This window comes from Dermochelys coriacea, chromosome 1 (genome assembly GCF_009764565.3).
Source record: "Dermochelys coriacea isolate rDerCor1 chromosome 1, rDerCor1.pri.v4, whole genome shotgun sequence".
NCBI lineage: Eukaryota > Metazoa > Chordata > Testudines > Dermochelyidae > Dermochelys > Dermochelys coriacea.
Window position 1 is genome coordinate 47,834,399 of NC_050068.2, and position 27,483 is coordinate 47,861,881.

General features: G+C 41.7%; 1 protein-coding gene across 7 annotated transcripts in view; it reads left to right on the top strand.

Annotated features, from left to right (window-relative positions):
* Positions 1–27,483, top strand: part of FRY (FRY microtubule binding protein) — a 374,481-nt gene that overhangs the window by 296,977 nt on the left and 50,021 nt on the right. For all 7 annotated transcript variants that reach the window (XM_038411093.2, XM_043504385.1, XM_043504383.1 and 4 more), the window contains exons 43-51: positions 1,294–1,388; positions 3,458–4,065; positions 5,383–5,480; positions 5,575–5,745; positions 12,552–12,692; positions 13,321–13,500; positions 23,403–23,564; positions 24,057–24,131; positions 25,252–25,422. In XM_038411093.2, coding sequence (XP_038267021.1) covers positions 1,294–1,388; positions 3,458–4,065; positions 5,383–5,480; positions 5,575–5,745; positions 12,552–12,692; positions 13,321–13,500; positions 23,403–23,564; positions 24,057–24,131; positions 25,252–25,422 — 1,701 coding nt within the window. The remainder of the gene's footprint in view (positions 1–1,293; positions 1,389–3,457; positions 4,066–5,382; positions 5,481–5,574; positions 5,746–12,551; positions 12,693–13,320; positions 13,501–23,402; positions 23,565–24,056; positions 24,132–25,251; positions 25,423–27,483) is intronic.

A 27,483-nucleotide genomic window follows, 5' to 3' on the forward strand; every position in this document is an offset into this window, starting at 1 on the left:
TCTAGCATAAAACATATTCCAGTTATGTCATATTTACACTCATAAGCATATTTCTATAAAGCATTATGGGGTGCAACGTCATACCCACCTTCTAGCTTATATTCATTGATATCAACTTTCCCTTTTTTCCATTTCCCCCCCACCCTCCCCAAGTCAGGCTGGTCCTTTAACAAGTGTAGCCTTCTTTCTCAATTGTGGGATTGTGGCTTTTTGAGCTTCTAGTAAAATGTTCTTAAATAGTTCCCATTTATCATTCACTTACTTTCTGTTGGAATTCTTTCTCACGTCTGATTTGACTCATGATTGTTTTTATCTTTGCTAAATTGGTTTTTTAAAAGCAACAAGAATATATATTACTGGCTGGGGCTTTATTTTGCTTACCCATGAAAAATGTAAGGGTCAGGGTCACTTGAACCTAACCAGCCACTGATTTTTAGTTCTGTGATTATTTCACCTGTCATTATCAGTTCTACTATAGAATTCCTCTATGCAGAATGCAATTTTTTTTGAGTTAGCAGATTGTTATATGTAATTTTTAGAAATACCAATGATATTTTATTACTGGCAGCTTGAAACCTCCAGCATATGTCACTCAGGCTGAAGTCCTCCATGATTATGCAACATTTTTTCCCCTACACCTTACATAGATGTGTGTTGAAGGAGCCTGTTCTCTACTGTGGTTTGGTTGTTGTAGCAGACACCATTGTTGTACCCCATCTGGTACTTTATCTGCTAGAGCATAGCAACAAAATCAAAACCAACAAACCCATACCCTGACGTAAATGCCCCCCCTTTATTGATGGAGCAGTAGTTTGTTCTCTATGGGTATTCAATCTTTGACTTCTCTCCTGAGATTTCTACAACCATAGCATTCTCGTTAGTATTATTTTTATAACCTTGACACTATTAACTTCCATTAGGAAATGGACTGAGATCACCAACATATTCTACATAGATCATCAAATAGCCTCAAGGTGACAATAATCTCTCACAACTGCCTCTGCAGAATTTGAACCAGTGACATGGAGGCGAAACACTCAGCATCCTATTATCCATCATCCCCTGATAAGATAACTAGTCTCCTTAAGTATGCTCTCTCCTTCACAGATCATTCAGGGAGACAGAAAATAAAATGTGCAGTAATGTTTTAATGTGCAATGTAATGGCTCTGGGTTTTTTACTACGATTAGTATTGTGTTGTGTTTTCAATAAGATGCGTCAGTACAGAATGGTTTGTTATTGACTTACTCATGATTATTTTTGCTAAAATCACTGATTGTATATGTTTGACAGGGTTATGTAATGGAAGCACTACTTACCTTGGAGGCTACTGTGGATAATCTGTCTGATTGTTTGAAGAACAGTGATCTCCTGACCGTATTATCTCGGTAAGAGTCTGTCTATTCCCTTAATCACATAATCTTTTCCCATATAAATCTTATGAAGCAAAACAATGTTCTGCAATCTGAATTGCATAAAATGGTTTTGATATAACTGATCTTGCTCAAAATACATTTACAAAACAAGCCTAAGAGTGCATCTGAGCCCAATTTGGAAACTATTGAAATAAATATTGATAAACTCGTGGACCCTCCAAGCCTGTTATAGCTTTTCTTTCTTCCTTTCAGCCATCTACAGCACATTTGATGTCCTCTTTAGACAAATAACATTAGGAGTCCATGTTCTGTTTTTGTACCTAACATAGTCTTGAAAAGATGTAGAGGAAACAACATTTACTTTGCTTAGAATATTGCAGATGGGGGTACAGATCACTCCCTGCTGTGAGAAAACTCATGGTTCCACTAATTAAGTATTTCCCAAATCACTGCATGAATGGGCAGGATTTGTCTCCTTTGTGGAAAAAATAGGGGATTCTGTCCTCAGAACTCAGATGTCCCAAAGGGACCTCAGGAGGTCCTATGCCTCTGCACTTGCTTTATGTTTCCCCTTCCTTGACAACCTCTATAAGCAGATGTCTGTGGAGCCTCCTATGAAGAGGGGTTCCACAATATGAAAAAAGCCACACACAGATTTCCTTTCAGGTTTGAGGATGTTCCACAGTGTGCACCCCCTGCTCTTGTTCTCACACACAGTCCTTCTCAGCTGTGCATCCTTGAACTCACAGGGAGCCCTCCAAGGTTGAGAGGATGGCAAACCTTTCTCCTTCTAAAGCACAACCAGTGACAGATCTGTGCACCAAAGGGAGGCTAATGTCTGTCTGTGGTGTCAGTTAGCAGTAGTAGGAACTGGGTGTGTCCCTGGAGGGATCTCCTTAAATTCTAAAACTTTTCGGCATCATAAAAGTTTGTGGGTAAAATTCCTGGGGTGGTGCTGTTACAATATATTATAGTCTTTTATATTCCAAACTGAAAGTCACATGTTCCTCCTGACTACACAGTTCAGAAGGGAGCAAAATGGAACAGAAATGGCCCCAAATTGTGGAAGGAAAGGAATAACACCATCCTCCTTCCTACCCCTAGTGACTGTGTAAGCCCCTCTGCGAGAATAACACAGAGTAGGGGCTTTGCAGTTTTGTGAGTAGAGCATTTTAGAGGTAAGAATGGAGGGAGCTGGGAAGTAGCTGTTCTGTACAGCAAGTTTCCCTTGGAACTGTAAATTGTTAGGTTATAAGCTTTTTGGAACAGAGACTGTGTCTCACTGTTGTCTTTGAACAATACTTAAACACTGAGGGTGCTATTAGAATATAAATAGTTAATAAGGACTGCATGGAATTCCAAGTGGTAATCCATGTGGCAGTTGTATCTCTTTGAAATACCAGCTAAGTCTCCAGTGTGCAGTCTACCTCCCTGAAAGGGGGCTAGGGTAGCAGCATGGATTCTAAGGGAACAGTACTTCTAAGGGGAGCCCTGATAGCTCCATGACAGGATAGGGATAATGCAACATCTCCAAGGTTCTGCTTATAACCATTGGTTTAGCTGCGTACATTCACCCATGGTGGCCAATACTCCTCCCTCCACAGGGTCAATTTGCCAGTAATTCTACAAGTGAGACTTATGCCAAATAACTCCTGCAGTGGGTCCAGTGGATAGGATACTGAGATTCAGGAGACCCGAGTGCTAATCCCAGCACTACACTGACTCAGAGCATGACCTTCAGCAACCACTTCACCCCTCAATTTCCCTTCCCCCTACTTTCTGCCTTGTCTATTTATATTGTAAACTCTTCAGAGCAAAGTCTGTTTCTTACTCTGTGTTTGTGTAGTGCCTATTACAATATGACCCTGTTCTCAGTTAGGGTCTCTAGGTTATATGGAGAATCTGTGGGAGAGTAAAACAGACAGCGTGGTGTTTGTTTACTTTTTTTTTTACTGTTTATTTATCTTTTGATAAATTCTTGGTTTACTTCCGTTTTATTTGTACTAATTTATTTTCTACATTGCTGCTTTGTGATATAATAAAATCCTATTTATTTTATTATTATTTTTTTTTTTGCTTAGTTCATCATCACCAGACTTAACATCAAGCACTAAACTGACAGCAAATCGGAAGAGTACGGGCCAGCTGAACGTGAATCCTGGGGCTGTAAGTGGTAACACAGCCACTGCTGAACGAAGTAGACACCAGAGAAGCTTTTCTGTACCCAAAAAGTTTGGTGTTGTGGACAGATCCTCAGATCCACCACGCAGTGCCACACTAGATAGAATTCAGGCATGCACCCAGCAAGGCCTCTCCTCTAAAACCAGGAGCTCATCATCTCTAAAAGACAGCCTCACTGATCCTTCTAATATTAACAATCCAACCAACCTGTTGGCCACCATCTTCTGGGTTGCTGTAGCTTTGATGGAATCTGATTTTGAATTTGAGTATCTAATGGCTTTACGATTGTTGAATAAACTACTAGCTTATTTGCCACTGGATAAAGCTGAAAATAGGGAGAAGTTAGAAAAGTTACAAGGACAGCTAAAGTGGTCAGATTTCTTGGGGCTGCAGCAGCTGTTGCTAAAAGGATTCACTTCCCTTACCACCACTGACCTCACGTTACAGCTCTTCAGTTTGCTGACACCTGTGTCACGAGTATCCATGGTGGATTCCTCTCAAGTTGTAGGTAAAGCCAATTTTTTCTTTCTTTCACATTTTGATTATGAAATTGTTTTTATGTTTGATATGAAAACCTCACTATGCTACTTAAAAATACATATGTCACCTTATGGAATATAAATTTATTTTTGTGTGTACAAATTGTAATGCATTTTTAATGAATACATATTTATACTCATTGCAGATCTCTCCAAAGAAACAACTAAAGGGAAATTCTTTTGTTATTACTATTATTTATTTGTAATGTCATAGCACCTCAGCACCCCAGTCATGGACCAAGACTTAGTGTGCTAGGCGCTGTACAAATAAAGAAAAAAAAGACAGCCCCTGCACCAAAGAGCTTTCAATTTAAATATAAGACAAGAGACAACAGATGGATACAGACAGGGGGAGTTCAAGGAAACAATGAGACAGTTTTGGTCAGCGTGATAGTCTGAGTCTCAGCACACCTATTCAATATCGGGAGCAGGAAAGCTGTCATTTTTGTACAGGGATATTCTTTCACATTTTATTTCTAGTTATAGAACCTAGCAGGCCTGTGAAGTTTTCTCAGTATTTCTATAATAAAGCCTCAAGTTCTTTTTTCTTGTGGTGAGGAGGGGCTGCTGTATTCAGAGCCGTGAGAATCCTCATAAGTCAAGCTCTGAAACCAGAATTGTTCTTCCAAACACCGCCATACTTTGGGAAGAACTGTGTGGCTTAGATCTAAATTTTGCTCTAGCTTTCTACGAATTCAGAATTCCCCTCACTTGGGGAATTCTCAGTTGGCCAGTTGCAGACATCTTCTTCCCCCCTCTTTCTTTCCCCCCGCCCTTTTTTCTTTTGGCCACTCAGTGTAAAATGTAGGGAAATGGGGCTGAGAATCAGGCCCAACATTTTATTTTATTACCTCCTCCTTCTCTTACAATATGCTAGCAGTATATATTATACTAAAAATGCCTCCAGTATTAATGGAATTTTGCATATTAAGGTGTAGGGCCAGATCCTGCAAACATTTACGATTAGTAGCCGTGCTTACTACTACTAATTCCATGAGATTATATCTGGTAGTAAGCACTTTGTATGGTAGTAAATGTTTGCAGAATCAGTCCCATTCTTTGTAATGACACCATCACACTGTCATATATTTACTAGATTTTATGTTTAATCTGATATAACAGTCTTAAGGTGAAATATGGGGTCTGAACAATTTGAAAGAGTCTATATAACATCACTGTAATGCACTTTTGTGATTATAGCTGCCAGCAAAATATTGCTTAAAAGACAGCTAATATTCCTGTCCTCTCATTATATATCCACTTTGTACTGTATTGTTCTGTACCAGGGTTCCCACTGAATGTCTTGTGTCTCCTGCCTCATTTAATTCAACATTTTGATAGCCCAAACCAGTTCTGTAAGGATATAGCGGAGAGAATTGCTCAGGTAGGAAATTTATTTGGTACATTGTACATCATATTAAGTCTTGAGAATGTCTTTGACTTGTTCTTAACATAATGTGACATTCATATTTAATTAGGCTTGTTTGGAAGAAAAGAACCCTAAGCTATCAAATCTTGCACATGTGATGACCCTTTATAAAACTCACAGCTATACAAGAGACTGTGCTACCTGGGTAAATGTTGTTTGCCGTTACCTCCATGAAGCATTCGCTGACATTACTCTGAGTATGGTTACATATTTGTCTGAGGTAAGTTTTTAAAACCAAACAATTTTCCAACTTCTATTGCCTTTTGGCTATTCATTAAAGATCTCCTATCCTCTGTTCTTACTCAAAGTGCACATCTGAGAGCAGAATTTTGCTGTATGCTTTTTTGAAAAAATTAAACACTTAATGCAAAACACATCCAAAGTCAAGTAAAGTCCTCAAGTTGGTTACTTGTTAAAGCTGTGCTTGCCCATGAATAAATAGGGTTTTCCACTACATCCAGAAATGGAGTACAAAGAAAGAGTGTGTAACTACTTCATGCATTTGTCAACCTTTTATAGTTTATAATTGTGGGCTAGATTGTCCATCCTTACTCGTGATAGTGAACGCTTACAGGAGTTAGTATTTTCTGTCATTCCTTTCAATGGGACGTAAGTAAGGGCTGCACAATCTAACCTAAATCGCTTGTTACATAACAATCCATTTCTTGTTATAAATATCCATGCCTAATAGATCCAAATGCATTCTTCTAACTCCAGAGAGAATTCGCTGCTTCTCTCCTCATTCATCAGTAATGGGTAATACCACCTGCCTGCAGAATTCAGAGGCCATCTAATGTTTCTGGAGACTCCAAGTTGGAGCCCCATTTTTCTGCTCAGGCCACCCGATTTTCTGCCCTATTTTCTGCCCCATTCGGCAGCAGAACAAGTTGGCAGTTCAGATTTTCTCAACCATTTTCTATAACTTTCATCTTTATTTGTTGTCGTGCATGACTTCACTTCCTTCTAGCTCCTCTCTCTCTCCCCTGAGGTGAGGAATCAGTGGAGTATTGAGGCTCTAATCCTCTGGCTTCTCCAATTCAACACTTCTCTAGTGAGCACCCTCTGCCCTCCACTATGGCAGCAGAGAAGCCCTGCAAACATCCAGCCAAGTCCAGGGGGAGCTATAGGGAGCTTTCCAGGAGCCTCACAGGATAAACTGAGCCCTGCTGCCACAAGCCATCATCCTCACTCTGCCAAGGGGTAAACGATGCTCTGCTGCCACAAACCATTGACTGTCACTCTGCTGAGGTATGGGCTTGAGAAGGCTAACTATGCCCTGCTGCCACAAGCTGCTGACCCTTCTTTCTGCCAGGGTGTGAGCTTGAGAGGGCAAATTATGTCATGCTGCCACTTTGCTGGGATACAGTCTCAAGAACATGAGCTGTGCCCTGCTGCCACAAGCCATTGACCCTCCCCCTGCCAGGTCACAGGCTAGAGAGGATAACAGTGCCCTGTAGCCATAAAGCCTCTGACCCTCGCTCTGCCAGAGCATGTGGCTTTGAGTCGGAGAGGTGTGGAAGGCCTCAACCCCCACCCAAATCTGTAACACCACCATAGGAGGCTCAGTCAGGAGCATGACAATTCCCATAGAGAGGGGAACACTTCTCAGCCTGCTCAGGGTTTACTTTTGCAAATGCCAGAGACTCTGAGTTCCAAATAGGCAAAAGCAAGCATCCCCTTTGTAAGGCAGCAGTTCAGATTGTTAATGAGCAAGTGGGGTAAATGTCAGGGTTTAAACCCTTTCTCCTTTTCCTCCCGACCCTGAGAGGCAAGTGTGTGCTGGGGCATCTCTGCTTACAAGGGTCCTCTGACCGTACTCTGTAGCAGGTACCCTGCCCCTTCCTTACCCTGCAGCATGTCTGGACCAGCGAAGAAGCCTGTTCCTCCTGCGCAGCCCTGCCTCAGGCTGCAGTGTAATGGGAATTGTGCCTGTCTAGTTTTCAGTCTGCCAAGGAATGGGGCTCAGAATCTGATGGGTAGGAAGAGGTCTCTCTCTTTGCCCTTCCCTTCTCCATATTCTGGCTCCACGCTAATGCACTGTAGGCCTGGCTTGACATCAGTAACTTGCCTCACTTCTTAATGGGCCAATTGGGAAGGTGAACGGAAGGTTAAGTTGTAAGTTAGGGTTTAATAAGCAGTATGTAAGAGTCAGGATGTCTGTGCTAAATAAGATAAGCAGGAACACCCTGGTGCTACGAACAATGGATAAGCTTGATCTACAAAGTAACCAAGCCAATCTCAAATGTTGAAATGTATATGAATATTGTATATTGAAATGTAATGTGTAAATATATAGAGAGGAAGAGGTTTGCTGTGTAACTTTGGATGTGTGGTATGCTCTATACCAGTGGTTTTCAAACTGTGGGTTGGGGGCTCCAAGTGCTGCCCCCGCCCCAAACACTGGCTCCGCACTTCCATTGGCCAGTTCCCTGCCAGTGGGAGCTGGGGGGGCAGTGCCTGCAGGTGAGAGCCGCATGGAGCTGTTTGCGCACCTCCACCTAGGAACCGGACCTGCTGCTGGCTGCTTCCAGGGAGCAGCATGGTCTGCGGTGCCAGGACAGGCGGGAAGCCTGCTTCTGCACCCCGGCTGCACCACTGACCCGAAGCCAGCGGAAGTAAGCCCTCACCCCAACCCTGCACCCCACCCCCTGCCCCAGCCTCAGTGCCCCCCAAACCCGAGGCCCCTCCTGCACCCCAACCCCCTCATCCCCAGCCCCACCCCAGAACTTTCACCCCCCCAGAGCCCTGACCCCCTCCCATATGCCAACCCTCTGCCCCATCCCTGAGCCACACTCAAGCCCTGAACCCCTCATTACCAGCCCCGCCCCACAGTCCTCACCCCTGAACCCCAAACCTCTTCCCCAGCCCTGAATCCCTCCCACATCCCAAACCCCTCATCCCCAGCTCTGTTGGGTCACAAGCATCAACAGTTTTCTTCAACTGGGTCTCCAGAAAAAAAGTTTGAAAACCACTGCTCTATACTCACCTCCTATGCTTGAGTCTGATCAATTCAGCATAGCTTTACTGTATGCCAAATAAAGGAACCCAAGTGAGACGGGGCCTCAACCCTCACTACCAAAGCCAACATAGCAATCCGTTGATCACTGTCAACACCAAAGGTGTTCATGAAGGGACTGAATCTGGAGCAGAAGCTCCTAATGAAACCTGCATGCATTTTCTTCTCAAAGCAACAAAATCCTCAGTATGACAAAGAGAAAATGAGCGTTTGTGTGAATTCTCAATTCCCGTACAGGACTCTTCTTTCTGCTCTACCCTTTACCCCAGAGTAATAAAAAATGGCTGTTAATAGTCACAGCAAGGCTCAGGCAGAGATAATATAGCAATCAGTGCCTTGTCCAAAGAAACAGACCCATTCACAGCTTGCCAGCTCCTTGAACGGATTCATACCCAGGCATGAACCTGGTAATAATTTTGCCATCACGATAAAGGTTTGCAAAGATCCAAAACTTGATTACATCGTCCATTGCTTGGCAGTGGTCATCTGTAGACAGTTATCTCTGGTGGCTCAGATTGCTGGTACTATGACCTGGGTCAATCTCAGAATGCTTTTTCTCAAAATGTACTTCCAGTTCCTTCTAAATACATGGAACCACTCAGCAGCGACCATGCAAATTAGGTGTCATTCCCAGGTCATATCCAACTGTCCCTTTGTGGGCAGGTAAGTATGAGCAACATGCTGAAAACCAACCCAATTTTCACTGAAGCCCCTTACATATGCACTATGGAAACAAGTCTTGCACTATGGGGAGCATACTTGGAGACTGATTTCCAAAATCTCAGAGTACATCCTTTTAGTTCTCTTCAACAGCCCTTTCAGATGCATGTGTGAACAAAAACATATAAATGTGACCACATGGACTCAGACCAGTGGTCCATTGAGTCCAATATCATATCTGACAATAGCCAGCACTAGTCACTTCAGAGGAAGGTGCAAGAAACCCTGTAGTGGGCAGTTATGGTGTTCATAGGGGAAGTTTCTTTTTACTTCCCATTAGAGGTTTCCTTAAGACTGAAGCATGCATGTTTATATCCCTTCCAAAGCCAAGAGATAAGCAGACATCAGAATCTCTCTGTGATAAAGGAAATAATGTCCTGGGTAGAGAAAAATGTGCTGTTTTTCAAGACATTTCACATAAAGCATGCAGAAAAGAGGAAAAAGCAGAATTTAAGTCCCACCTCATCCCACTCCACCACTGGCCCAGAAAGCACTTCAGATTTGATAGACAACTAAGGAACCTCCATTGCACCTGCAGAAAACACCAGTCCTCTCGAATTCTTTGATTTAGACCTGAATAACCTACAATGAACAGGATGGATATGAGAAGAGAAGTGTAGTTTATCAGAGTTTCTCCATTAGCATCATAGATATTTTTTGGTATCCAGACAGAATTCAACCAGGAAATTGCAATGATTGATCTGGTCAAATTACATTTTTGTGTGAGGAGAACTGAATGCTCTCTGGGGCAAAGGCTGTCTTGTTTGTACAGTGCCCAGCCCTACGGGTCCAGGGCTCTAGATGCTACCATAATATAAACAATAATAGTAACCACAAAATTCTGGTGATCTCATTTACACTAGTTTCAGAGTAGCAGCCGTGTTAGTCTGTATTCACAAAAAGAAAAGGAGTACTTGTGGCACCTTAGAGACTAACAAATTTATTTGAGCATAAGCTTTCGTGAGCTACAGCTCACTTCATCATCGGCTGCATCCGCTGATGAAGAGAGCTGCAGCTCACAAAAGCTTATGATCAGATAAATGTGTTAGTCTCTAAGGTGCCACAAGTACTCCTTTTCATTTACACTAGAGATTCTCCAGGTTCACCGGAGTCCTACAACCAAGCACCATGGAAAAGTGGGTTCTTCAGGCAGGCACATTAGACTCCTTATCTGAGTATCATCAGATGTCAAAATTAATCAAAATAACAGATTAGACAAGCCTGTGGCTGGCTTTTTTTAGTTGCCATCACCTTCAAAAGATAAGTTTGGAATTAGTTCCTCTGTCCATACAAGACCACACTACTGTTGTCATGAGGAAAAAAGTTACTTGTACTGCTCCAGAAGCCTTTCTCTTCAGAGGAGTTTTTATTTCCATAGTTACTGGTAAATAGGGTTTTCCCATCATTTTATTCTAATCCTTTTGCACCCCTTTGTGGCAGGAAGGTTGTGGCATATATGGGCATTCTTAGAGCTCTGAAGATATTTTTCAAGCATATGGAGTATACATTCCAATTGTACCCTGTTCATCTCATCCTGTCCAAAATGCCAAGTCCTTAGGACCTCAGTGTTCCTGTAGGCACAATGTTAAAATCCTGCACCAGTTGGCATGCTAGGAAGCCATTTACAAAGGAGTCAAGCTCACTCTGTGAGGTCCCTGGTGGCATTGTGGGTAAAAGGATATGAGCCTAATCTGAGGAAGATTTGCAACATGGATTTCTATTCCCCTGCAGAGGCATCCTTTGGTAGGAAAGTGTTGCTGGGTCGGTTCCCAAATAATTCCTTAAATTATACAGCTCTTACTTGATATGGGGGGGAATTCTTGTTTCTGCCTAATATTCTACTGTAATAATAATTAAAGCTCTGCTTCTTTCCCCCCACTTTTGTGATTCATTGTTTACTACTTCTCATTTTTGGTGAATGAGGAGAGAAGCTGTGCTACAGAATGAAAAATTTCTTACCTGCTTATTTTCTTTCTGCTAGGAGCTTTTCTCCTCATTGAACCCAACCTACTAGTCTGGGAAATGATTGGAATAAAATTTGTAAAATTTGAAATTTTTCTCTAAAAGGAGACTTGGACATATAATGATCTTAAGTTTATTTACATATCATATCAAATTGTTGTCTTAATGCTAATAATTGACTGCTGGAGTATTTCTGCAGCTTTGGGAGATCTCTTCTGGCAGCCAGAGCTGAAAGGTGGGACTTAGTCCTAGAGCCTCCAACAACATTAGACCACCTCCAACTTCCACATGCGGGAGGTATTACCTATTAGCAACGAATGAAAAGCGAAGCCACTAGCAGAAAATTATCAGATCAGAAATGTGTTATTCATGTGACACACGAATCCTTAAGACTATAATCTTTGAAGCCAGTGGAACTACTCACATACGCCAGGTTAAGCATAATGACAAGTTTCAGAGTAGCAGCCGTGTTAGTCTGTATTCGCAAAAACAAAAGGAGTACTTGTGGCACCTTAGAGACTAACAAATTTATTTGAGCATAAGCTTTCGTGAGCTACAGCTGACTTCATCGGATGCATCCGATGAAGTCAGCTGTAGCTCACGAAAGCTTATGCTCAAATAAATCTGTTAGTCTCTAAGGAGCCACAAGTACTTCTTTTCAGGTTAAGCATAATCATGTTTGCAAAATCAAGATCTTGTACTCCTGGATGCAGATCCAAACATTCCAGAGTTTGGGAATATTTAAAGCTAGGGTTTTCGTTTAGGCTAATCTCTATATTAATTTCTACCATGAGAGAAACTAGGCATTCCATCTTCCTGTCTAGTGAATATGTGTTTCCATGGAAGCTATTGCTGGAGAGCATTGGTAGTGAAATTTATTGGGTAAATATAATTTGCTGTCTGAATAACGGTGGTCTATTTCTTTCTGCCTGTGTCTCCTCAACCTTTTCCTCAGAATTCCAGCCAAGGAAAAAATAAGATATTTGGCTATTTTTTATTGGATGTCTCTCTCAATTAAATTCTGAATTTCAGCTGCCAGCTTATTCTGTCCTTGTACGGGCTTTCTGGATAGCTTAGAATAGGAGTACTGGGCAGACAAGAAGCTTTATGTTTCATTATCAGAACATAGTTAATTAACTCCAGACTCCATAATTTACCTTTTGTAGTTTGTCTTGTTAGTAACATCATTACTAATTATTGTAACAAGACATTCTAAAATTATTGTTTTTCAGCTAGGGAAATGCCGTCTGTACCTGACTGATATTGGTGCTGTTTTCTTTTAGAAACAACCTTTCAAAATCCAGTTATTTTCACTTGTTTTTTCATAGCTACTAGAAAAGGGCCTTCCCAGCATGCAACAGTCCCTCTTGCAGATGATCTACAGTCTTCTTAGTTATATGGACTTGTCAGGTATTCCTGTTAAACAGTTTAACATGGAAGTGTTAAAGACAATTGAAAAATATGTGCAGGTAAATATTGCATCTTCCTTATATTAAAATATGAATTGAACAGTAGTTACTGTGAAATATTAAACTTTCATATATGAACTTAGGAATTACCATACTGACACACAATATCTAGTCCAATATTTTCCCTCTGTCTCTGCTGTAGCCAATACCAGGTGTGCCAAAGTAAGATGTAAAACTTTCATAACTCACTATAAAATCTTTAATTAGATTAGAATACTTCAGGTCAAGGAGTTCTCATTTTGTCTTGTGCAGTGCAAGTACCTTGTCTGTGCCTAACCAATGATAAATAATAATGTATCTAATTGCAAGTAAATGCAAAACTGTACCATGATACCATGGCAGAAATCTCTTCCTGACCTAGCTGGTAATTAATTCATACTCTGAAGTATGAGGGTTGATGATAGCCCTTGTAATTTTATCCTTCTCGTTTAACTGCAGACATTATTTATAAAAATGTACTGAATTCCAAAATCTATGAATGATTTCAGAATTTAACTTACTTTAATGGTGTGTCATCACTTTTAGTAGTTGTTAAGATTCGTGGTTAATAATGTGGCTGTAAAGGTATTGTTAATTGATGTAAATTCTTCTTTCAAATTGTTTTGACAAAAACAATATCTACTTCTAGAGCATTCACTGGAGAGAAGCCTTGAACATCTTGAAGTTGGTAGTTTCTCGCTCTGCCAGCCTGGTTTTACCTTCCTACCAACACAGTGATCTTTCGAAAATGGAAATACATCGAGTGTGGAATAGTGCTTCAAAGGAACTGCCAGGGAAAACTTTGGAGTTTCATTTCGATATTTCTGAGGTACTGTATGTATCACAAGGAAAATCTACTAGTTCAGACCTTAATTTCCATCTTAGTTCTTTATGAAAGTTGAAGAATTGGGAAGCAGGGAAAATTTCAAGACATCATCTTAAAAACATTGTTTTAGATCCAGAGTTAAACTTCATGACCTATATGGGAAGACCATGTTCTTCTTTGAGAAGTGTGTCTCTGGGTATTTCACTTAAGGTGCATGAACACCTTTGATAGGAGATTTTCATTAGCAGAATCTTTTCTGCCCACATGTGCGCTATTGATATTCTTGTGCCTCACACCAAGGCTATATTAGGCTGCATGGATGAACCACCCTCAGTTCCTTCTCAACCACCTCAGCCTAGTGACTGATTTCTTGGGATTGAGAGCAACCTGAATAGTTTGTGATTGTTTGTGTAAGTGATATGTATCACTAAGTCCAGCTTGCTTGGGTGGCAAGATAGACTGGAGTGCCCAACGGAACTGTCTGTGACTCCAAGGTAAGACTCTTACAGTGATCTAGGAGTTCACATTTGTTCCTGGCTTGGTGAAATCTAATTATAGAATATACCACCAGTTTGGGGTGTCTGCCCAGCTTTTGACAGTCTACCATGAGATTGGCATTCTCGGTCATGCGCCACTCCAGACAGCATGACAGAAGTGATAACATTGGGCTATACAATCCATTTTACTGCCCTCCCACCTCCTTGTTCCCCTTCCCCATCCATCTATAGGGACCCCTCTCATGACTTCCTGTTAAGACAGGAATTAAATTCCCTTCTTTGGTTAGGAGCAGTAGAACCAGTTCCTGCTCAGCACAGGGGGAGAGCTTTCTATCTGAGGTATTTCCTCAGACCACAGAAAAACAGAGAGTGGAGACCAATCTTAGATCTCAGACTCCTAAACAAATTCATAAAGTCTCAGAAGTTCAGAATGGTGACTCTGGCAGCTATAATTCCTTCTCTAAAATCAATGGATTGGTTTTCAGCCCTTGACCTTTAAGACACATAATTCCATATAACAGTACACCTGTCTCACAGAAGGTTCCTGCATTTTTTCATAGGCCAGGATAATTTTCAGTTTCGGGTGCTCCTGTTTGGCCTCTCCTCGGATCCGAGAGTGTTTTCAAAGGGTTTGTTGGTGGTTGCTTACTTGCGTCATCAGACGATCACAGTATTCCCATACCTCAATGATCGGCTGCTCCAAGGATCAGTCATGCCATGAGGTGTCATCTGCCATGCAAAAACACTTTCCCTGTTCTTAGATCTGGGCCTACAGATGAATGTGGAAAAATCCACACTGATCCCCATTAAGAACATACAATTTATAGGGCCATCCCTGGCTCTTTAGTAGCCAAGGTCTTCCTTCCCATGGGCAAGTTTGTAACATTATCAAAGCTTGACAGAACTATTCAAAAGAGCCCTCAGACTTGAGTCAGAAACTTTCTTCAATTCCTCGATTACTTGGCAGCTTGTACCTTTGTGTCTGAACATATGAGGTTACATCTTTACTATTTCTAGCAGTAGGGAGGCATCTTGGGGCACGTGCCCCCCCCAGATTGCTCAGTCATATGGTGGGCTGGGCCCCCTCCCTGCGGAGCAGCTGAGCCAATGAACTGTGCCAGGCAGAGAGAGGCAGAAGCAAAGGAACAGCTGGGAGTAGCATGGAGGAGTCACTCCTTGCCGGGGGGTCATGACTCAAGCTGTTCTGGGGTTGTGCCCCTCCGCCCCCGCATCAGCAGGCATGTATCATCTGTGCCTAGGGATGGCTCATAAGTTTACTCACCAAACAAACACATCCTAGACAAGCAGGTGTCACTTCTCCAGCAGGTAAAGCATTCCCTAGACTGGTGAAAGGTTCATCGCAATGTAGGGGCAGGGGTTCCTTTTCTTCAGCCAACACCAACGGTAACCATAACCATGGATGCTCTCACACTACAGGGGAAATGATCACCCCAGGAAACCTCCCTCAATATCAATCTGCTGCAGCTCACAGCGGTCAGAAATGGGTGGCTTCATTTTCTGTATCTCATCAGGCACAGATCCATGAGAGTCATGATGGACAACATGGCCTGTGTGTTCTGTATCAGTCAGCATGGAGGAGGGAGATTTCCCTTCCCTCTGTGCTGAAGCAATAAGTTTATGGAACTGGTGCATAAAACATCACATGGGAATTTTGCAGTGTATCTTCCGGTCAGACAAAATGTTACAGCTGATGCTCTCAGCAGGTGTTTTCCCCAAGACTACAAATGGGAGCTGAATCCCCAGGTTCTGGTCAGCATTTTTCAGATTTGAGGATTACCAGAAGTGGCCCATTTTGCAACAACTAGGAATAAAAAATACCACATATTTTGTTCAAGGGGAAGGTTAGGTGGCTATTCCCTGGGAACACCTTCCTATTCCCTTGGAATGGGGAATCTGTTTTATGCTTTTCCCCAGATGTTTTTGATCCTCAGAGTGGTGAACAGAATCATACAGGATGGGATCAGAGTCATTCTAATAGCCACAACATGGTCGAGGCAAGCTTGGTTTCCTTACCTGTTCCACCTAGCTCTCTGTCCACTAATACATCTCCCAATCCTCCACTCCTATCCCAGTTGACTGGTGCATCCCAATCAGAGCCTTCTCCACCTCAAGGCGTGGCTCCTCGGTGGTTCGTGGGGCTAGAGTCATCCTGTTCTGCAGAGGTACAGTACATATTATTAAGCAGCAGGAAAGATTCTACTAGAAATACTTCAGACTTCAGAGAAAATTTAGTCACTGGTGTGAACTCCAGGACATTGTCCAGCAATCTGGCCCACTTCTGCTTGTTGTGGAATACCTTTTTCAGTTCAAGAAAACAGGGCTGTCACTTAGTTCTTCCAGAATTCATAGGGCAGCCCTAACAGCTTTTCATACCATTATTGAAAAGTTCTCCCTGTTTTCTCACCCTGCAAATGTAAGGTTCGCGAAAGGCCTGGAAAATTTCTTTCCACTGCTGAAAAGCCCTACCCCTGTTTGGGACTTAATCTGATTCTTAAAAGTCTCAGGAAGCCTTCCTTTGAATGGATAGGTTTCAGAGTAGCAGCCATGTGAGTCTGTATTCGCAAAAAGAAAAGGAGTACTTGTGGCACCTTAGAGACTAACAAATTTATTAGAGCATAAGCTTTCGTGAGCTACAGCTCACTTCATCGGATGCATTCAGTGGAAAATACAGTGGGGAGATGATTTATATACACAGAGAACATGAAACAATGGGTGTTATCATACACACTGTAAGGAGAGTGATCACTTAAGATGAGCTATTACCAGCGGGGTGGGGGGGGGACGATGAAGAAAACCTTATGTAGTGATAATCAAGGTGGGCCATTTCCAGCAGTTGACAAGAACGTCTGAGGAACAATGGGGGGTGGGGAAAATAACATGGGGAAATAGTTTTACTTTGTGTAATGACCCATCCACTCCCAGTCTCTATTCAAGCCTAAGTTAATGGTATCCAGTTTGCAAATTAATTCCAATTCAGCAGTCTCTCATTGGAGTCTGGTTTTGAAGTTTTTTTGTTGAAGAATAGCCACTCTTAGGTCTGTAATCAAGTGACCAGAGAGATTGAAGTGTTCTCCGACTGGTTTTTGAATGTTATAATTCTTGACGTCTGATTTGTGTCCATTTATTCTTTTACGTAGAGACTGTCCAGTTTGACCAATGTACATGGCAGAGGGGCATTGCTGGCACATGATGGCATATATCACATTGGTAGATGGGCAGGTGAATGAGCCTCTGATAGTGTGGCTGATGTGATTAGGCCCTATGATGGTGTCCCCTGAATAGGTATGTGGACACAGTTGGCAACGGGCTTTGTTGCAAGGATAGGTTCCTGAGTTAGTGGTTCTGTTGTGTGGTATATGGTTGCTGGTGAATATTTGCTTCAGATTGGGGGGCTGTCTGTAAGCAAGCACTGGCCTGTCTCCCAAGATCTGTGAGAGTGATGGGTCATCCTTCAGGATAGGTTGTAGATCCTTGATGATGAGTTGGAGAGGTTTTAGTTGGGGGCTGAAGGTGATGGCTAGTGACGTTCTGTTATTTTCTTTGTTGGGTCTGTCCTGTAGTAGGTGACTTCTGGGTACTCTTCTGGTTCTGTCAGTCTGTTTCTTCACTTCAGCAGGTGGGTATTGTAGTTGTAAGAATATTTGAAAGAGATCTTGTGGACACAAGTCAGACATCAAGAATTATAACATTCAAAAACGAGTCGGAGAACACTTCGATCTCTCTGGTCACTCAATTACAGACCTAAGAGTGGCTATTCTTCAACAAAAAAACTTCAAACATAGACTCCAATGAGAGACTGCTGAATTGGAATTAATTTGCAAACTGGATACAATTAACTTAGACTTGAATACAGACTGGGAGTGGATGAGTCATTACACAAAGTAAAACTATTTCCCCATGTTATTTCCCCTCCACCCCCCACTGTTCCTCAGACGTTCTTGTCAACTGCTGGAAATGTCCCACCTTGATTATCACTACAAAAGGTTTTCTTCATCCCCCCCCCACCCCGCTGGTAATAGCTCATCTTAAGTGATCACTCTCTTTCAGTGTGTATGATAACACCCATTGTTTCATGTTCTCTGTGTATATAAATCATCTCCCCACTGTATTTTCCACTGAATGCATCCGATGAAGTGAACTGTAGCTCACGAAAGCTTATGCTCAAATAAATTTGTTAGTCTCTAAGGTGCCACAAGTACTCCTTTTCTTTTTGTGAACACAGACTAACACAGCTGCTACTCTGAAACCTGTCATTATGCAAGGCTGTGAATTTAGCCGTATGGAGTGGAAATCTATCAACTTCATGAAAAAACTCGTACAGATACAGACAGACAGACACCATCTTCCTTTCCAAATGCAAACAGATGGACATCATACCAAAAGGACTGAAGATAAAAAATACATTACAATTTACATACCACACAGACTATGCTGACAGCTTGTGCCACACACTCTCAAAGAAACTGCGGAACCACCTGATCACCTCTATAGCAAACAGGGAAAGATTAAGAATGAGCTCTCAAAACTGGATACTCTCATAAAAAAACCAACCTTCCACACAAACTTCCTCGTGGCTGGACTTTACAAAAACTAGACAAGCCATTTACAACACACACTTTGCTTCTTTACAAAAGAAAAAGGACACTAAACTATCTAAACTACTACATGCCACAAGGGGCCACAACAGTGGTTCCCTTAACCCACCCAGCAATATTGTTAATCTATCCAACTATACTCTTAGCCCAGCAGAACAATTTTTCCTATCTCAGGGCCTCTCCTTCTGCCCCTCCACACCCATGAACATGATACAGTTCTGTGGTGACCTAGAATCCTACTTTCGACGTCTCCGACTCAAGGAATATTTCCCATACACCTCTGAACAACATACTAACCCATAGAGACCTTCCTACCAAGACTACAAAAAGAAGGATTCTGGGTGGACTCCTCTTGAAGGTCGAAACAACAGACTGGACTTCTACATAGAGTGCTTCTGCCGACGTGCATGGGCTGAAATTGTGGAAAAGCAACACCACTTGCCCCATAACCTCAGCCGTGCAGAACACAATGCCATCCACAGCCTCAGAAACAACTCTGACATCATAAAAAGGCTGACAAAGGAGGTGCTGTCGTCATCATGAATAGGTCGGAATATGAACAAGAGGCTGCTAGACAGCTCTCCAACACCACTTTCTACAAGCCATTATCCTTTGATCCCACTGAGGGTTACCAAAAGAAACTACAGCATTTGCTCAAGAAACTCCCTGAAAAAGCACAAGAACATATCCACACAGACACACCCCTGGAACCCCAACCTGAGGTATTCTATCTGCTACCCAAGATCCATAAAACTGGAAATCCTGGATGCCCCATCATCTCAGGCATTGGCACCCTGACAGCAGGATTGTCTGGCTATGTAGACTCCCTCCTCAGGCCCTACACTACCAGCACTCTCAGCTATCTTTGAGACACCACTGACTTCCTGAGGAAACTACAGTCCATCGGCGATCTTCCTGAAAACACTATGGCCACTATGGATGTAGAAGCCCTCTACGCCAACATTCCACACAAAGATGGACTACAAGCCATCAGGAACAGTATCCCTGATAATGTCACGGCAAACCTGGTGGCTGAACTTTGTGACTTTGTCCTCACCCATAACTATTTCACATTTGTGACATTGTAGACCTTCAAATCAGCGGCACTGCGATGGGTACCCGCATGGCCCCACAGTATGCCAACATTTTTATGGCTGACTTAGAACAACGCTTCCTCAGCTCTCGTCCCCTAATGCCCCTACTCTACTTGCGCTACATTGATGATATCTTCATCATCTGGACCCATGGAAAAGAAGCCCTTGAGGAATTCCAAGTTTTCAACAATTTTCATCCCACCATCAACCTCAGCCTGGACCAGTCCACACAAGGGATCCACTTCCTGCACACTACAGTGCTAATAAGCCATGGTCACATAAACACCACCCTATACCGGAAATCTACTGACCGCTATTCCTACCTACATGCCTCCAGCTTTCACCCAGATCACACCACACGATCCATTGTCTACAGCCAAGCTCTACGATACAACCTCATTTGCTCCAACCCCTCAGACAGAGACAAACACCTACAAGATCTCTATCAAGCATTCTTACAACTACAATACCCACCTGCTGAAGTGAAGAAACAGATTGACAGAGCCAGAAGAATACCCAGAAGTCACCTACTACAGGACAGGCCCAACAAAGAAAACAACAGAACGCCACTAGCCATCACCTTCAGCCCCCAACTAAAACCTCTCCAACGCATCATCAAGGATCTACAACCTATCTTGAAGGACGACCCATCACTCTCACAGATCTTGGGAGACAGGCCAGTCCTTGCTTACAGACAGCCCCCCAATCTGAAGCAAATACTCACCAGCAACCACACACCACACAACAGAACCACTAACCCAGGAACCTATCCTTGCAACAAAGCCCGTTGCCAACTGTGTCCACATGTCTATTCAGCGGACACCATCATAGGGCCTAATCACATCAGCCACACTATCAGAGGCTCATTCACCTGCCCATCTACCAATGTGATATATGCCATCATGTGCCAGCAATGCCCCTCTGTCACGTACATTAGTCAAACTGGACCGTCTCTACGTAAAAGAATAAATGGACACAAATCAGACGTCAAGAATTATAACATTCAAAAACCAGTTGGAGAACACTTCAGTCTCTCTGGTCACTCGATTACAGACCTCAGAGTGGCTATTCTTCAACAAAAAAACTTCAAAACCAGACTCCAATGAGAGACTGCTGAATTGGAATTAATTTGCAAACTGGATACAATTAACTTAGGCTTGAATAGAGACTGGGAGTGGATGGATCATTACACAAAGTAAAACTATTTCCCCATGTTATTTTCCCCACCCCCCATTGTTCCTCAGACGTTCTTGTCAACTGCTGGAAATGGCCCACCTTGATTATCACTACATAAGGTTTTCTTCATCGTCCCCCCCCCCCGCCCCGCTGGTAATAGCTCATCTTAAGTGATCACTCTCCTTACAGTGTGTATGATAACACTCATTGTTTCATGTTCTCTGTGTATATAAATCATCTCCCCACTGTATTTTCCACTGAATGCGTCCGATGAAGTGAGCTGTAGCTCACGAAAGCTTATGCTCTAATAAATTTGTTAGTCTCTAAGGTGCCACAATTACTCCTTTTATTTTTTTGAATTGATAGTTATCTGCTCCTTATCAAATTTGTCTATGGGAACAATCTTCTTAGTAACTATTACCTCAGCTACAGAGTTGGAGAGATTGGGGCCTCAATGGCAGAACCTCCTTTCACATTTTTCTACAAGGATAAGGTTTCCGTATGGCCAAGTCCCAGGTTTCTTCCTAAAGTGTCTTCTGAATTTCATCTGAATCAGATCACTTAACCTGAGAGGTTTTTTTTCTGAAACTGCACAAGTCCAACGTGGAGACTGTACTCCATATTCTAGATGTCAGAAGGCATTATCCTTCTATCTACATAGGACTAAATCATTCCTTAGATTGTACATTTCATTTGCAGACAGGTCAAAAGGCTCTGCAGTTTATACCTAAAGGCTATTAAAATGGATTTTGGAGTGTATTATAGCTTTCTACCAGGACCTCCTTCCCCTCCCCCCCGCCACGGCTTGTCAGCTACTACACAGTCTTTGGTACATTTCTTCTCCAGACACTGTGCTTTAGTCAGTGCCTCCAAATCTGAAGCAGCAATTGGCAATGCAATTCTTTCCTCAGTAATGGACTTGACTTTGAAGCTCCCTGATGGGATACTGCTTGGGAGTCACCTGAAGTGGAGACACTACTCGAAGAAGAAAGAGAAAGTTACTCACCCTTTGCAGTAACTGCAGTTCTTCAGGATATGTCCCCCTATAGGTGCTCCACTACCAGCCCTCTTTTCCCTCTGCTTTGGAGTTTCCATCTGAGACTTGGCAGTGGAGAAGGAACTAAGGGTGGTTTGCCCGCGCAGCCTGATATAGTGTCAATGCAGGGCACAAGGATATCAACAGTGAATGCGTGGGCTGAACAGACACTGCTAACGAAGATCTCACATCAAAGGTGCATGGGCTGGACACACACCTGAAGCTGAGCACCCATAGGGACACACTATCTCGAAGAACTACAGTTACTGCACAAGGTGAGCAATCTCTCTTTTTGGTTTTGGTTTCAACTTATTTTTTCCAAACATGGGATTCAAAGGAAAAACTCTTAAAACCTGGGGAAAATAACGAGATATAGATATAGAGATAGATAGATAGATAGATAGATATGTCTGTGTATGTTACATTTCACATCTTTATAACATAGCTGTTGACTTGATTAATTTAAATACAAATTATAATAAACTCTTCTTTTTAAAAATGTACAAAAATATGTTACCTAAGGAACACCATATTATTTATGACAGGTTTCAGAGTAGCAGCCGTGTTAGTCTGTACTCGCAAAAAGAAAAGGAGTACTTGTGGCACCTTAGAGACTAACAAATTTATTAGAGCATAAGCTTTCGTGAGCTACAGCTCACTTCATTGGATGCATTTGGTGAAAAAAAAAAACTTTTTTTTTCCACCAAATGCATCCGATGAAGTGAGCTGTAGCTCACGAAAGCTTATGCTCTAATAAATTTGTTAGTCTCTAAGGTGCCACAAGTACTCCTTTTCATATTATCTAGTTTCAGACTGGAGTCTTTTGACAGGAGACATTTTGACCATGCAAACACTTACGTTCATACTTAACTTTATGGGTCTACTCACCTGATTAAAGTTAATCACATGTGTGTATGCAGGATTGGAGACTTATTCTTACAACAGCTACTGAGAAACAGGGTTTATAAAGGAAACACTACCACAAAAGGATGTACTTTTAGTATTTTTCCATAAAGGTTTTCTCACTCTTATTGTCCTTGGCTGTCTGAGCACTCTGGCCTGATCCAGCAAAACATTTCAGTATGTGCATAAGTGCTTTGCTGGATTGGAGCCAGAGTGCTCAGCACCCTGCAGAAAAACCTCTGTAACAAAAGCCTGTAAGAAATCTGCAGCTGAAATAAGTTTATTTAACAAAATTTGCTTTTCTCCATTGCCCGTTCGGTAAACTCATTTATTACTGTAAGCTGCTCCTGAATGCTGAGGTGCTGGCATTGTTGGGGGTAGAGAAGCTGTGAAGAATATATGGTGGAAAATATACATGTAAAGATTTACATGAGGCTCATAAACAGAAAAACAAAAAATAGGTAAAATTTTGGGCATACCTGTCTTCAGAGTGACATTCATCTACAAGTGAGCTAACAGGTGCCTTTATAAGCTCATTAACATTATTCAACATAATACGGCTTTATTCTCTATGTTATTTCAGACTCCAGTTATTGGGAGACGATATGATGAGCTGCAGAGTTCTGCTGGCCGAGATGGTAAACCCCGGGCAACGGCTGTCACTCGAAGCACTTCTTCCACCTCCTCAGGTTCTAATTCCAATGTCCTCGTTCCTGTGAGCTGGAAAAGACCTCAGTATTCTCAGGTAGAATTCCCACTAAGTTCCTGTAATGGAGCCCCCTATTCATTAAAACATGCCTGCAGCATTGCTCATGAATGTGACATTGTTTTGCACTATTGGATTTTGTTAGCTGCCAGCTATAGTAAAAACGTGCAAAATATATTTATTTATTTATTGCTGTTGTTTAGCATATTGGAGATTTGGGGTGATGTAAAAACTTATGCATGTGCTTTATTTCAGGATCTTGAGTAGTCCCAGTGAAGTTTTACACAGGTTTTAGTGCTTTACTAGTTTAGGGCCTAATGGAATGAATAGACCAGTTTTTAAATTTTTTTAAGTATGGAAAAAATATTAGCTACTGCTTTTATCTATTTCCCTGTATGTATACTTGCTCTAAAATTCCTTTAACATCAAACCAGTGAGTCTCTGATCATAGTTTTTCCTAATAACGTATCCCTCTAGTTTCCAACAGAATGGATAAAGAATGATGCTAAAATTAAAAATGTTTTTTTCTAGAAAAGGACAAAGGAAAAGCTGGTACACGTCCTTACTCTGTGTGGTCAAGATGTGGGGCTGAGCAAAAACCCTTCAGTGAGTCTTGCTGCATTGTCTGTTTCATCTTTTGTTATTTTTGTATCTTTAATTTTAAATATCAAGAACTTCATCTCCCTGAATTTCAGAGGTGTTTTAATTTATTCCATGTCACAAAACCATAATCGTAGTTAGCACAATCTGGCACATGTTGCATTTCTCAACACAAACGTCCCTCTCACTTTTAGAGGCTGTGCTTCCAGAATAGAACAGGCTATGAAGCAGTTCCGTGGAGCGTTGTTGGGATGCTGGCACTATCACTGTCCAAGCTTTACCTGTTCTATGGATAGAACATTTTCGTCTCCAGTACTGTCAGTCTAGCTCCTTTCTAGATTCAATTACAGAAAAAGCAATGAAGATTAGCACCCTTGTCATCCCATGAGATAATGATCCTAACATTACTCTTTAAGGAAATGAGTATTGTCTCATGCAGTGGAATATATAGTGGACTATTCCAGTTTTCTTGGTTGATCGAGGGATTTTTTTAAATTTCAAAGATAAAGATTTATTTTCTTTAAAATAATGCTTAGACATTTTAAAAGCAATATAAAAATCTTGAGTACTTTGTGATACATTATTACTATGCCACTCTTGCTATAATGTTGTGGACCTGTTCTCAGTTTGAACAAAACAGGAACCCACAGAATGAATTGTTCTCATCTAAACTGCAGACATTGTTCAGTGGGAAAGGAAAAGCTACAGCTGCACAAATTAGTCTGTGTTATGTTTCCTAATCTCTCCACATGCTTAAGCATGTATAACTAGAGGTTTTCTGGTGAAAGTATTAACTCATCCCCTTGACAATCCTTTCTGCAGTGAGCTCTTTGAATTTCATTCCCATAAATGTATCTAAACATTTAGTCAACATCAGTCTGCAGCCATTAGGAGGTAGCTGTTACATTCTTGGACATGTTCCTGCAGCATGAAGTTGTGTCTTTGTACAAGATTTAATCTCAAGGCACCTGTCCAACATAAATAATAAAAGAGCGTGTTCTAAAAATATCAGCTAAAGGAATTAGGTGTGTACTGGAAATACAGTCTTCTGAATAACCAATTCAGCTTTTACTAACAAGCAACCAGAGGGGAAAGCTTCTCAAAAGAGCAATCTTTTGAATTGTAGGTAATTTTTTCTTCATGTGGTGATTTGGATCTGATTGAGCACCAGACAAGCTTGGTGTCTTCAGAAGACGGAACAAGGGAACAAGAGAACATGGACGATTCAAACAGTGAACAACAGTTCAGAGTCTTTAGGGACTTCGATTTCCTAGATGTTGAACTGGAAGATGGGGAGGTACAGTATATTCTCTATGAAATGGCTTTGCTTAAGTTTTATCTCTGGCTAAAACACAGTTTAACACTTCTTATTACTAAGTAATTCACTCTATAACATAAAAATGTAACTATATGACTCTAGATTTGATTTTCAATAAACGTATTATAATGTTCACAGTGTTGTGACAGTGGCTTAACATTGGCAAGCTACCACACCCTTCCTGTCTGAACCCACTTTAATACACACTGCAAAATTACTACTGAAAGGCAAAGCTGCTGTTCTAATGGCAACACAAATATGTAACTTTAAGGTGAAATTAAAAGCTTTGAAACACAAGTTGTTGAAGATCCCAAATTGTTAACAAAATATATCTGCAGCTTTTAAGAAATTACGTTATAAAACAAAAAAGTTTAAAATCAGTTCTTTCATCAATAACTTGCCAAAACCGGAATTCAAGCCCTCAGGATTCTGTTACTCCTGCAACAGTTGATGAAATCACTAACATTTGAGCACTTAAAAGAATGCAAAAAGAAAAGGAGTACTTGTGGCACCTTAGAGACTAACAAATTTATTAGAGCATAAGCTTTCGTGAGCTACAGCTCACTTCATTGGATGCATTTGCAAATGCATCCGATGAAGTGAGCTGTAGCTCACGAAAGCTTATGCTCTAATAAATTTGTTAGTCTCTAAGGTTCCGCAAGTACTCCTTTTCTTTTTGCGAATACAGACTAACACGGCTGCTACTCTAAAAGAATGCAGTTTCTGCTCTGCCTTGGGCGTCAATGATTTCATGGCTCTTGCAGGAGCAAAACAGAACCCTGAGGCTTGAGATCAGGACTTGGCAGGTAAAGCCTGTCAGTTCACCTTTAATTACAAATGTTTCGGGGGAACTTCAATCAAATATACATTATACAGTTGAGGGATAAGGTTGTTCTATTCTTTATTTTGTTTTAGGGTTTTTAAACCATTTAACCCTTGAGCAAAATTGTTCCAACTGGGAATAATCCTTTCCACTTGAATGGGAAGGGACAAGAAATTCATACCCAATATTGTACATGTCTAACAATGTTGCTATCATTTAAAAATTCAGAAACAATTGGTCAACTATTTCCAAGTATTTAAAATGAAGATCTTTTGCCAGCCTGACCATTCAGCTGGTAGCACATCTTGCTACCACTGTGGAGACCCAGATTCAACATTAATAGCCTCGAGACAAAAATGTGTGCAGCAGAGCTGACAAGCACCCTTGCTTGCACATTTCAAGCCGTATTACCTACAGCAGTCATCCTTCTCCATTGTGAACTCAGGTGTCATAATGCCTGTGATTACTTTTTTTAATTGAGAGATAGAAGAAAGAATGAAGGAATAGAGCAGAAGTAGCGTTAGTGTGGGTTCATGCGTTCAGTTGGACTCACAGAAATCATGAAACCAAGGGTGCAAAACCAGGGAAACATATTCTTTCCTTAGCCAGATAAGTAGAGGAAGCCCCAGGGGTGGTTGGACAATGAACGCACCCCTCACTCATCCCACCAGTGGTATTTTCTGTCCCACAGTGCTGAGCCTGGCTCCCCACGTTGAATGTTGCAACCTGGTGCACAGGGTCACAGTGCCTTTCAGGGATAGCCAGGCCAAACCTAAATGGCACTGCACCTCCACACAACCCCCCCCCCCACACACACACACACAATTTAATGGGATTGGCAGCCTCTGCTCAAAAGTGGCCATAACTGGAAATGCAAAAGTGGTGGCATGCAAGGATTGAGGTGCATTGGCAGAGTAGTATGAGGAAGCTTTCACAGTGCCAGCCTGTAATATGGCTTCTTAAGCCAATAGTGTTAGCCCTCACTTTCGTAAGCACAAAATTCACTTACAGCTTTTTAAAATAAAAATTCCAGGCCCCCAGCTAATTCTGCCATTATCTCTAGTGCTGTCCATGCAGAAGATATCTTTTCCAATAGCATTTTACGTCTCAGTTCTTGAAATTATAGGGTCACTCTCCCTACCAGGCTTCACTCACCCTTACTGTTGTCATTCATGACAGGCATTTTCCTACATAATCATTTTCTCTAAAATGCGGTT